We start from the raw sequence: 13,134 nt of genomic DNA, 5'->3' as shown, positions 1-13,134 counted from the left end.
TGCTCTCAATCTCTTCAGACTCGAGGGTCCCCTCAGAAAATGCTAGCTTTTAGTTCTCTCTCTCTCTCTCGTCAAAAAAAAAAAAAAAAAAGGAACAATTCTTCTGGTACAAAGAACCCAGAAAGAGCACAAAAGATTAGAATGTTTTTAACATTAAGGATTCCTGTTTGAAATCTGTGGGTTTACCTTATAAGTTTATACACGCCACAGCTAATATTCTGTGGCACCCCACAGTACCCTTGAAAGGATTTCAAGGCATTCAATGGCAAACTGGTTAACGATCACTGTCCTAAGGTATGGACAGATGTACATGAAGTACTTTAAATGCAACATTTATTAGAAGGGCTTCTAATTTGGAACACACTAGTACTCTACAAATGTACTGGCCTCTTCCAGCTGAAGCACCTCAAGATGTACCAGGTCCAAAGCTACTGTGCTGATTCATAACTAGGGAGCAGGTGATCAGTTATCCCAAGATTTGTTCCACAATTCCCCAGAGGCTTCAGAGGATGGCTGAATGGATGTGCCAGATCCCCGGGGTGTCAGATCCTACAGTACTTTCTGCAACTGCAGGGAGGTCAGTTTAGGGTGAGTTGCATTCCTAGTGGGAGCAGACAATAGATGTCTGCCTCCCCAGCCTCCAGTTTCTCACAGAACAGCACAATGATGTACTGGCTCTTCTCTCCAGTTCATGTGCATATCTGGCATAGTTTTCACCCTTTTTTTTTTGAGCATGTTTGCCTCTCCAATCCATACCAAACTGGCCCTGTTGCTCCAGTGGCAAGCTACTAACATAAATTACATGTTTGAGAGAGGGCAATGGAAGGGCAGCAAAGCACTAATTTCCTCTTTTTGGGTCCTCCCATCTCCATCCAAGTTCTTACTGATTTAAAAAAAAAAAAAAAAAAAAAGTCTAGGATTTGGGATTTTGCTCTGCTCGGCATCAAAGTTTTTTCCCCAGCACTGGGCTGTAGCAGGGTGGGGGAGATGCCTGCTCCTCACAGTGGGGGAAGGGAGCGAGGGAGTTGTGTGACCAAGCTGTGCCAGTGCCTGTGCTCACAGGGGCAGGGTAGCCAGGAGACCCTTGCAGGGCTGGGGGGAGCAAGGGGCTGTGGGTCAGGAGTGAGGGGTACCAACAGGGCTGAGGGACTCTGCATGGGGAGCGCAGGGAACAATCAGTGCCAGGGGGCTGTGGGCTGGGAGTGAGAGGTATCCACAGGGATTTGGGGGAGGGAAGGGTACTAGCATGGTCTGGGGAGCAGGGGACTGGGTCAGGAATGAGGGGCAGCAGCAGGGCTGGGGGGATTGTGGCTTGGGAGTGAGGGGCAGGGCACAGGCATATCACTGCCCTCTCCCACCCAATCACATTACCCTCACCCCCTCCCTGACAGGTGTTCTCTTTTTTCGAAATGGGAAATATATTAACCCTAAGCAACTCCCCATCCTGCTCTGGCAGGAGACAAGTGCTACCTGAAGCACTTCAGAATTGTTCATCTTTTGTCCAGTGTCACTTATGATATGATCTGAACTGATTTATAGCAATATAGTACTATGCACAGTGTGTCCACTTACTTTTTAGAGCTTTAAAGCACATGAAATTCTATAAATGTTGCATATGAAATAAATCTCAAGCGTCTGGACAGGGTCATAGTGTTCCAGAATTGTACAATTTTTCTATTCAGTAGGAATAGTCTGCATTTGGCTATCCTAAAAATCATTTTATTTAGATGAGGGCCAGCTTAACAAATTATTGTGATCATTGGATGTTACAGCCTTGCCTTCATCCTTATTTGACACAACACATTTTTGTAGCATCCAAATCATTTATATAGGTGCACCAATAGTGATTTTTCTTTGGGGGGTGGGGGGGCCTCCATCCCCCAATAAACCTAGTTTAAAGCCTTCCTCACTAGGTTAGCAAGCCTGTCTGCAAAGATGCTCTTCCCTCTTTGTCAGATTCCCGTATCTTCCTAGCAATCCTTCTTGGAATGACATCCCATGATGGAAAAAGCCAAGTTGGGTATATGTATCCCAGTTTAGGGGTTCTGAACAGTTCAAATGCTACTTTAACTGGTATAAGAGGCTCCTTGTCTTAGTGAGAGACTAAAGCAGCATAAACTGATTATTATGACAGGTTTTTTAGACCCCAAATGATACACTTGGCTTTTTCTTGTATTTTTCTAATTGCCAACACTCTTGCTGCAATAAAGAAACCTTAACTGGACATTGCTTCCTAATCTATAAGGCCATACTGGTGCTAACCAGCCAACATGCCTGCTGTCAGGCTTAATTCCTGCACCAAAGAGATGCCCCCCTCAGGGCTCCTTCTGCATCCTTAGGAAACACCCAACCCCTTGAGGCTTCTGTTCTGTTCCCACAGAAAATACTTTAAACACAGAAGGCATTTCTGACTTTCTGTCCTGCAGTGTGCTGGCTCATACCCATTTCTGAGCAGCAACAATCCACTTCTTGCCCCAAAGGGATGCCAGGTGATGGACTCTCTGGTGCTATGTCTGGTATCATTGCCAGCAGGAAGCATGGCCCCTTCTGGCCACTGGGACAGTTAGCTGGAGCTGCAGCCAGCACTGAAATTAGCAGTATAAAAGTTAGTCCCTGTAAGCCATACATGATGGTATCTGCAGAACAAAGCCTGGAATTTCCCCCTCTCATCTGTGAGCATCTCAGCCCTCTCCCTGCTGACCCACATCTGAGAACCTGCTCAGGTTTTTCCCATTTCTATATGTGGGGTGGAGGGCAGAGAGAGAAGGGCACAAAACAAGAAAACCAGCCATGGGATGCTGGGCCAGTTGATGCAGAAACTAGGGCAAAATAACACATTGTGCAGAAAGGTGACTCCCCTCAGTCCAGAGTACTTCACAGCCAGTTAGTCATAAATTTCAGCGTGACAAATGCCTTCTACACAAGAGACATGGGCAGCACTACTGCCCAGATGCAGAGATGAGAGCTGAGCCCCTTTATTGCAGTCCCTATCTAAGAAACTATACCTGGGCCCCATCCCCACCCCCACGCCACCATTAGGCACAACTGACCTGAGTGCTGATGGCATAGCAATGAAGAGTAAAAACTATCCAGCCAGGGTGGTTTGTTTTCTCTCCCTACCACTGGCACAGAACTCAGCCATGGGATCTGCCATGTCAACTGCAAAGCAAATATAGCCAGTGTACCCTGGTGGAAGGAAGAAATAAGTCAAGAACAATGGAAAACCTCTTCCCTTGCAGGCTACAGGACCCCACCTTCCACATGGACCCCTGTCTCAGCTATGTCATGCCCTTCTTTCTCTAGAACAGGGCTGTCCACCTTCCAAGTAGCTGGGGGCTGCACACTATGCAGGCCCCCAGGCTGCTGCTACACCTTGTGGGCACCTTTTCCTACCACTGCAGTGCACACTCCCAGACTCACTATTTGCTTCCTGAGCTGCACTGCACTGTCCTGCCCCATAAGGCAGATGCAGAAAACAGCAGCTGAAGGAGAGAATTGCAGCTGGAGTGATAGGGGGAGCTCTGGCAGAGCAGGAGCCCCAGGGCGACAATTTAATCTCTCATGGCTGGCACATGGCCCACAGGACACCAACTGGACAACCCTGCTATAGAGTATTTCAGACACAGCTTGCCAGTCACAGACTCTAGCTCCTGCATCCTCCCCACTCTCCCACAGGGCATCTTGGCCAGTTCTCCCTTCTATCCCAGCTCCCTGCTCATGCCTATTCTATTCCAGCTGCAGCCCTCCAGCCATAGCTTCCCTGTTCATACTCCTGAAGAATGTTGTTGCTGTCGCTTTCCACCTTCTAACAAAAAGTATCCTCCCTGACTCCAGCAGCAGCTCTCTCTACTTTGCTACCATCAAGAAAAGACTTTTCCTCACCCAAGTTAAGGAATGAAGAATGGTGTAGTGAGGGAGCAAGCTAGAAAGTAGATGTTTTCCACGCTTTTGTTTCCAGCCATCTTGGTGCTGTCTGTTGTGCCAGTCAGGTGACTGAAAATAATGGCTGAAAAAGAAACAACACCAGGAACCCATATTTCATACGTATCTGGACAAGAATAAGCTGTCTTGATAACAGGACTCAACTTGTACTATGGTTAAGGTTAGCTGAAGCTTTCTTTTGTTAGGTATACTTCTCAACATACACACGGAAAAAGTTCAATTAGCCTGAAAAATTACTCTGCCAGATAAGCGGTGGGAAGACAAAGGTCTTTTGGTGTGAGAATTCAAGAAATACAAGTTTTCAACACAACTGCTTTTAAAATATTCAGAATACAATTCTCTTGAAAGGTCAGAGGGCCACAAAGGTTTATATATTAACAACATATCCGGTATACAAAGTCTGGAATTTGTGATAATGGGTTCCTAAGATCCTGATCTTCATAAATGGGCATACAATTAAGCATGTGATGAGCTAGCACTGTGGCAGGACAGCAGATGACAATTACATTCTCTTGGAAGCATGGAGCTCTCAGGCAGCTGCAGGGACAGGGGCAGAGCTAGCAGAAACAGGGTTTCAAGACTATCTCCCCACCCTGCCTCTATATAAGCGTTGCAAACATAGGGAGAACCAAGCTTGTGCTGATAAAACCTGACGTTGTCTCTGGGCTCAGAACAAAACCTGCTCATCACTCTGGTGTTCTGTCTCACAGGACAGATCAGAAGATCCAGAACTAGTATCTCAGGAAGCTTGTAGCTACAGGGCCACAGTAGCATACCCAGGGTGCTGAGCCCAGCTGGTCATGTTTTCTCCTAGTATCCTATACTGGCTAAGGCATGAGGATGATATGCTTATGTCAAACTCAAAAGAGCAAACCTTTTCTGAGAACTCTGAGGCTCCCCTGTTGAGCTCTTGCCTTGGCTACAGGTTAAGAAGTTCAGGCAACATTAATTCCAAAAGCCTACAGGTGGAAAAGCTATCAAAGACTACAACAACATCCCATCTGTTGGTTCACTGGTGCTCCCTTCTGCTCTCAGCCTAGGTACTATGCTGTATGAACTGCTCATGCTAACCCTTTGTCTACCACATAAAAAGACTCCACCTTCACCTCTGTTCAGACAGACAGCATCCAGTGCAGTGCATTGAGGTGTTGCTCTGGAACTTCTCACTGCTTGTGATGGGTGGGATCCCATGGAGAGGACTAGAAACATTCAGCACCTGAAGACGATGAAAGGCTGTAAAGGATAAGAGGGAGAAGGGATCAATATGTTGATAATTCTAAGGAAGAGATGCAGACACACTGGCACACAGCTTGAGTGCAGAGGGGCCACCCCCGTAAAGTAGGTTGTGCTTAGGGTCTGGCTACACCATGGTGTCTGTGCTACCATCTCTCACAGGGCTTCACTCTTTTCCATACGCTGAAAACAACCCTGTTTTCTACTCTCTTTAGGAGGAACAGAGTACTTAGCAAGAAGACAATTATTTAGCAAAAATGGGGCACCTAAAAGACAGAGATTAAGAGTCGGCACAGGGGTTGCAAGACTTGCCCTTTTGCAGTGACTTAGTGGGCATCCATGCTTGTAATGAGTTGCTTACCACTGTATGGACAGTTTTGCTGAGTCGGGCCGATTACTATACAGATCCATTAGCATACTATCCTAAAAGACAATAAACCTATCTGAGCTTTTGCCATGGAACACGAATCCAAGTAATTCTTTTTGTGTCGTAACTGAGGTCTAGGTGGTTGGTTGCAGGCAACTGCCTCCGAGAGCACACAGACCCAAACAGCCTGAACACCAAGAGCAACAGCAGGCAGGAGGCTGGTCTGGAACCCTCCTAACCTCCCAAGTGCCTCAGAATGACATATGCAACTAGAAATCACACCATTTTGAAAAGCATGCAACTCTCCCACATACTTTCCATCCTTATTTGGAAATTTAACCAAATAGACTGAGGTACGAAATTAAAGGAGTGGAGTTAAAGTATTTATTTTACAGGAAAAAAACAGGAGCATTGCAACATCAAGACATGATAATATCACGTTAACAAATGTTCTTGCTATATCTTCCACATATCAGTCAAGATGACACGGGGTTGCAGAGACAGCAATTATGGGGGGAGGAAGGAATCACTGAAGGTTTCTTGGATCAAAATCCCCACAGAACTCGCAAAAGATACTGGGAACCTATATAACCTATATTGTTCCATCATAACTTATATTGTTCCAACCAAACCTGCCACTGGCTCTGTGCTCATCACTTCTATTACATGTTCACTGATCTAGCCCTATTTATTATGCAAGGAAAACTGGAAGCCTAGGCCCACAGTTTAAGCTTCCTTGTTTTTAGAGTGGTCGTTACATGCTTAAGTGATACCAGGGGACAACAAATGTGAAAACAGGGACAGAAGTGTGGGTTAAAGGTTAATAATGACTGCTCCAAGGGGGAACACCAAACAGTGAGGGGGAACACCAGTCAGTGCTCACTGCTCCTCGAATGAGTCCAAGAATCCAGTGGACGCTTCCCAGTGAAATTCTGCCTGGAGATGAGTGCAGATGAGGGACAGGAAGACAGCTGCCTGGGTTCCTTACTGGCCAGAGCCTCCTTCCTGGTCTGATGGATAGCTAGTTTAGCTAGAGCTAGGATGAGGATGACAGGAGGCCTATTTGTCGCACTTGGAAAGTGTGAGCCTAGGCCCACCATGAACAACTATAAGCCTCCTTGAAAGAGGGAGGCCACTGAGAATACAACTGATTGCTTAGGACAAATAAAGAGTTACAAGTTCAGAACAAGGGATCTGGAAGGGAACACCAAGCAGAGAACACCAGCCAGTGCCCACTGCCCCCTCAATGATTCGAGGGAGCATGTAGATGCCAACTAGTGACACTCTGCTCAGAGATGTGAGTGGAGGAGAGAGAGGAAGACAGCCCCACACTCACCCAAGGTCCTCCCCCTATGCCCTAGCCAGAGCTTTCTTCCTGGTCAGGTAGACTGCTAGCTTGGCTAGGGCCAAGAGGAGGTTGACCAGGAGGTCCTGGGCCTTGGCAAGCCACAGATGGGGAGTGCATAAAATAAAAGGTGTGAGGAGAAGTGCAGTCAGAACCTCAGGAGGATGTTCCTGAGGAGGCAGTAAAGGGGCTGCAGTCTGGCTCACTCAAGGTAGGCATGTGCCAGGGTGTCCCGCTGTTGGCAGAAGAGGCTGATCAAGGAAGTACTGTTACTGACTGGCAGAGGGAAGGATAAGGCATGATCTCCAAGAAGGCCTGTTGACAATGATCCCAAGTGGCTGTGGCTGTACATGCGTGGCAAGGATCAAGTTAATTCTGCATTTCTCAATTGCCAGCTTTTGGGCTTGGAAATTAAACTATAGTTTTGGAAGTTCATGACTAGGCCAAGTACCAAAAAAAGCCTATTGCCAAGTTAACAATGCTGTTTGCATAAAGACTGTGTTACCTACTTTTAGAGGTACACCGATACATCGCTCTGATATTGGCTTGGCACTGATATAAAGAAAATTGTCTATCGGAAATCGGCCTGATGTGGCCAATAATTTGTCTGATAAATACTTGCGTGTGCGCACAGCATGTAGGCAGTGAGGAGCACAGCCAGCAGCATGGATTGCTGCCTGCAGCTGGCAAGTCAGGTGTGGTAGAAGGGGCATGGGGGTGGCAGATTAAGGCCCACCACAGTGAGGGAGGGTATGGGCAGTGGGGGGCTCCCACTGCAGTGTGCAGCTCGTTCGGTGCTTGCCTGGTGGCTCCCACTGCTCGCCTGGGAGTGGGGCATGTGTCCCTGGATCTGTGCGGGACGGGGCAGGCTAGGGCTGTGTCAGGCTATTCCTGGTCCCAGCCCGCCCCACCCCCCACAGATCCAGGGGCACGGGCACGTCTCCCCATGACCTCCCAGATGAGCAGTGGCAGGAGCTGCCCCCACTTCCACAGACAAGCCGCAGCTCCGTCCCACGCCTGCCCCGGCCCTGGCCCCTCAATGCTGCCCACCCTGTGCCACACAGATCTGGCCTCCCCAACCCCCATATGAGCTGCTTGTGGCTCTGTCCCGTGCCTCTCCCCAGCCCAGCTAGGCAGCGCCTGCCCCAGCCCCAGGCCCTCCCTCACTGCAGGGGCCTTGATCTGCTTCCCCCACACCCTTTCCACCACACCAGACCTGCAAACTAGATGTAGCTCTTCAAGCTGAAGAACTGCGTATTGGAAATCAGATCATATTGGCCGATATGCCTCTTTTAAAAACTGGCTACTGGTATCAGCCCCCCAAAATCTCTATCATTGCACCCTACCTATTTCTTATTTATTGCTTTTCATCAGTAGATTTAAAGTGCTTTAAAAGAGACAGGAGACAAGGCACAGCAAGGTGAAACATCTGACTCTTGTTCACTGGGATGGGAGTAGATCTTAGATCTTCTGTGTTCCAGGCACTGACAATGGGGCACAGGATAAACGAATATACATTATACCTAGAGTTTACAGTTGAATGTGGATTTGGGACTGGTAGAGTTCCACATCACACAGATTTCACGCGAGAACAGAAAGACAGACAGCGGTTAACCTCTGGCTACATCTGTTGTCCTTGCACCTCAGATGAAACCATGACCTTCACCTTTGGTGAGTTACTGGGGAGGGGGGTGGGGGAAGAGTCTCCACTGGCTGCCCCACCCTTGCAAGCAGCTCCCGGCCCTGCTTACAGACAGCAGGGAAGGAGCTCGACTACCTGCACCTGACAGCCCCCACCACAAGGGTGGCCTTCCCAGTTGCGGCTCAGTCCTAGGGCAGGAGGAGGCAGATGGGTGCCTGATGTTAGTTACGGCTCCAGATTCTGCACCGCAGCGTCGTAAACCTCCTTGAAATCGCACCACCCGGTCTGGCTCTCGCAACTACCTTCAGCTGGGGACAGCGAAGCAAGGCGCAGTGTATGTACCACAGGCTCCGGACTCCTGTTGTGCCCTGGCAGAGCCCCTAGGCGCCCGGGCCGAGCAGCAACTGAATACCGCGCCCCGGAGCAAGGCGATTCGGTGCCGCGCACCCGCTTAGCTCTCGCCCCCAGCCCCGCTCCTTTTCCTCCTGACCTCGGCTCAGCAATCCCGGAAATCGCCACATCCTCCCAGCACGCGGTATAAGGGAGAACAATGAGGCTAGAGCAGCTACAGCGATACCATAGAGTGGAAACGTGTCGGATAGATGGACCACGTAGTAACCAAAGAGACGAATGGAGGGCAGAAGGAACATAGACCATAGAGAGGAATTGTGAAGGGCTAATATAGCATCCAAAACCATGAAGTGGATATACACCAGAGAGGAAACAGGAAGCGAAGAAAGACAGTGCCAACCAAGACCACAGAGTGGAAAATGCGGGCTAGATAGGTCACGCAAGAACCATAGAATAGTGGACGGTGGGGGAAGAGTGGCGCGGGAGGGAGTTAAAGGAGTGCAACCCGATTGCGTGGGCTATACATAATAGCGAGGAAGGACGTGTAGGATTTACCAGCCCTATAAGCCATAAAGAAAGCTACGTAGGCTAGAAAGACCATGTACAATAGGAAATTTGGGGCGGCCGCACGCTGCGTGGATGGCGCCTAGGCAGCTAGAGAGCCCTTGCGTGGACTGCGGTGAGCTAGACTTGTCACATGAGGCAGCCGAGCAATCCCCAACCTCGCAGCGGCGGCAGCAGCAGGTATCCCAGGGTCATTAAATCATCCTGGCGTCTGGGTACAACTTCTTTTTTGTACCGCAGGATGAGGCTGAAGTTGGTTCCTTATTCTCAGTTCCTTATTCCCGGTTCCTGGTTCCTTTTTCAAAGGTAATATAGATCAATAAAAACCTGTTATTAATGAATTATGCATCCTAAAGAGACAGAATTTCATTAGCTATGCATATGTACTAATTAATATGTAAAATAATATCCCACATCAAGTACAGAGCCCTAAATGAAGGTCAGATTAGGATGGGATTATGGAGCAAAATACTTCTTGGGCCACCCCATACTTTTTGGTGATGCCACTGGGTGACTGTTCCAAAGAACCCCGAGAACAGTCCTGCCTGGCCCAAATCATGGTTTGGCTGTGCCAGGCTGCCAACTAACAGCCCCCATAACCACTATATTAAGTATAATGGCTTCAATAAAGAACTGGCTTTCGGGATGGGAGCATGGCTAGAAATTCTGCTTGGACCACCCATCAGAACATCTCTGTGCCACCGAGGGACTCTCCTGGACATCTCTGACCAGAGACCTGCCCGGCCCAAAATGCGGTTTAGCCGCACTGGGTTGCCAACTGATACCACTCCCCAGCTGCTGCGCTAAATACATGGAACCTAAATACATAAGGAACTAGATTTGGGATTGGGACCCTTGTTGGGCCACCCCAGACCATGTCTCTGTGCCACTGGGGGATGCTTCTGGACATCTCTGACCACAGATTTGCCCAGCCCAAGACGTGGTATGGCCATGCCAGGCTGCCAACACACAGCACCCAAGCCACTGTGCTAAGTATATGGAACCAAATAAGGAACTGGATTATAGGCTGGGATTATACCCAGAAATCCTTGGGCCACCCTGGAACATGTCTCTGTGGCACCGGGGGACACTCCTGGACATCTCCGATTAGACACTTGCCTGGCTCAAAACTCGGTTTAGCTGTGCCAGGGTGCTAACTAACAGCACTCCAGCCATTGTGCTAAGTATATGGAACTGAATAAGGAACTGAATTTTGGACTGGGATTATACCCCGAAATCCTTCTTGGGCCACCCCAGACCACACCTCTGTGGCACCGGGGGGACTCTCCTGGACATCTCTGACCAAAGACTTGCCCACTGAAAAAACACGATTTAGCCGCACCAGGTTGTCAACTGCCACCCCCCCCCCCCCCCAAGCAGTGTTAGGGTAACAATATGGATTTTGGATGTTGGAGTAACGATAAAAGAACACTGCTGTAAAAGCAGCCTCTGCAAGGTGCAAGGAGGAAAACTTTTGAATAAGTGCCAACCTGGTTATAAACCAAGCAAAACCAGCCACAAGTGTATTAGCTGAAAATGAACTAACCAAAAGGGGTGAGCCCCTCTCTTTTTGTTCTTGCATTTTATAGGATGAAATCATCACTGAAGAAGTTTGCAAAGTACAAGAAGAAATCAAGTGTTATGTGTAAAATTTTGTTTTATTAAGTCTATAAAATGCTATAAGTAATTGTAATATCAACTATGCTGAACTATGAAATGTAAAGCAAAACTTCTTGATAAGCTATGAAATACCTGAAGAGTAGCTACAAAATGTTACATCAAGCAGAGCATCACCTCCATGACCTTGCAGAGTTCAGCCATGCCAAACATCAAGAAGGCTACTAAATTGTTTGTTTTATTGTCATCCTTTGTTTCCTTCTTTTCCCCTTGTATTTGTTTTGTGTTAAAATTAATGTCTTTTAGTTTGTATAGTAGAAATTGTAATGTAATGTAGTTTAATTAATTCCCAAAATTTATGTAAAAAGTTAAGAACACAAAATAAAATGATAAAATCCTAAGAAAAATCAGGGCCTTCTTATGCAAACAGCATACCTAGTCTCCATGACAAGTTAAAAAAAAGTCTTGACACTTATCCAGACTTTTATAAAATGGAAAGGCACTAATAGTGCTAAAATAGCACCAGCATCCAGTTAACGTTCACCTGTATATTCATGCCAGTAAAAAAGGAAATATCCCTATGGTACCATCATCCCAGTTCCTGGCTCAGTCCCAGGCTGGAAAGCAAGTAGCCTAAGCACTCTGTCACCCATTGCCAATGATGGGCAAAAAGGTCAGTCCTCTGTCCAAGTGACACAAAAGCACCATCCACTTTGCCAGGCCCAAGGGGTGTATTGTTCGGGGAGAATGATGACCCCTGGAGAATTGTCTGAGTTTCTCTTTTGCTGCCTATACTAATTCTGTGAGGGAGTATTAGGGTAACGATATGGATTTTTTATGTTGGGGTAATGATATGGAATCAGGGTGCTGAGTGCAGCTGAATGAATGCTTTTTCCTGTGTTTCAGGAAAAAGCTGCTGGTCACAAGACTAGCTGATATATTAAAAGCAGCTAACTTTGCAAATGCTTAAGCAAGCAGTTTCCTAACAAAAGGAGTGTGTAAAATGTGTGATTTGCTATGTAACAACAAGATGCAGCGCACCAGTTATCATCAGGAGATAAAACAGAAGCCAAACCTCAGAGATGGTGCTGAAATCAGCAAAGAACAAGAAAGAACCAGCAAGTGGTCGAGAGTACCCAAGTTCATGGTCTTATGCATGTGTTCTTAGCAGAGAGGCACGTAAATGAAGGAAATGCATAGGCAATTCCATGCTAACGAAGCAAACAGTAAACAGAGGCCGAGGTTGAGATGGGAGGTGAAATGGGTGGAACAGAAGGCAGGACAAAGGAGGAGTGAAAATTGTCACAACCCAGTGATTTTGGTGCCTCGGCACGGTGGAATTTTCCCGCCACATGAGAGCCTCTTGCAAAGTAAAGGTTTTCTGTTGCAGCAGAAAACCCCCGGTGCAAGAGAGTTCCCGCCATTCGAATGCAAATTTGTGTCCCGCTATTGGCCAGCTCTAAATTATTCCTACGTGGCGGCTAGTAATTGACTTGCTAGCAGTTTAAAAATTCGCGCGACTTCCGCCCAAGCCGGAGAACTTTGAGCACGCTGCAGAGTGCTTCTAAAAAGAGATCTGACTTGTGGCTGAGCTGATCGATAGACTGATCACCTATCGATTCTTCTCCCCGTTACCGAGCGCAATCCCAGACATACCCTATTCCCGCCGGCTTGATTTGTAGACGGATGAGCTAGCCTGAGCCTTATTAGGTGGAACAACTGATATAGTTGTTCAGACGACCGGACCATCTTCGTCGCAATCACCAGCGATGTAAGTAAAGTTTTACAACCTTAAAGCTTTCTCGGCCTCTCTATTCACCAGCCCGCCCAATGAATGAGCAATTATTAGATCACCTCGAGTCGGCTCTGGCCGTCCGAGACATGGCGACGAGGGTGGGATCTAAGGGCACGGTGATAGAGAAGAACCTAATCGGGTGCTGCCCCTGGCGCACCGGGACCCGCCACGTAGAGAATGCCAACGATCTATGGGCTCATATCGCTTACCACCAGGCGGTAGAAGGGGATGAAAGAAATATTGATGGTTACTTCTCCGTAAAGAGAGAAGAAGCCGTA

General features: G+C 47.7%; 1 protein-coding gene across 11 annotated transcripts in view; it reads right to left on the bottom strand.

The window, feature by feature from the left end:
• DELE1 (DAP3 binding cell death enhancer 1) overlaps positions 1-9,208 on the bottom strand; it is a 71,436-nt gene extending 62,228 nt beyond the window's left edge. For 2 of the 11 annotated variants that reach the window (XM_019500684.2, XM_019500683.2), the window contains exons 1-5: positions 9,107-9,204; positions 5,049-5,175; positions 3,883-4,006; positions 3,051-3,186; positions 2,442-2,585 (exon numbers count right to left, since the gene is read on the bottom strand). In XM_019500684.2, coding sequence (XP_019356229.1) covers positions 2,442-2,585; positions 3,051-3,186; positions 3,883-4,006; positions 5,049-5,175; positions 9,107-9,179 — 604 coding nt within the window. In that variant the 5' untranslated portion in view covers positions 9,180-9,204. The other 9 variants (XM_059733273.1, XM_059733274.1, XM_059733276.1 and 6 more) reach the window with 9 other exon arrangements.
• Positions 9,209-13,134: the final 3,926 nt, after the last annotated feature.

This window comes from Alligator mississippiensis, chromosome 9, assembly GCF_030867095.1.
Source record: "Alligator mississippiensis isolate rAllMis1 chromosome 9, rAllMis1, whole genome shotgun sequence".
Classification (NCBI taxonomy): Eukaryota; Metazoa; Chordata; order Crocodylia; family Alligatoridae; genus Alligator; species Alligator mississippiensis.
The sequence above is the reverse complement of the archived record's forward strand: the minus strand, read 5'-3'. Positions and strand labels throughout refer to the sequence as shown.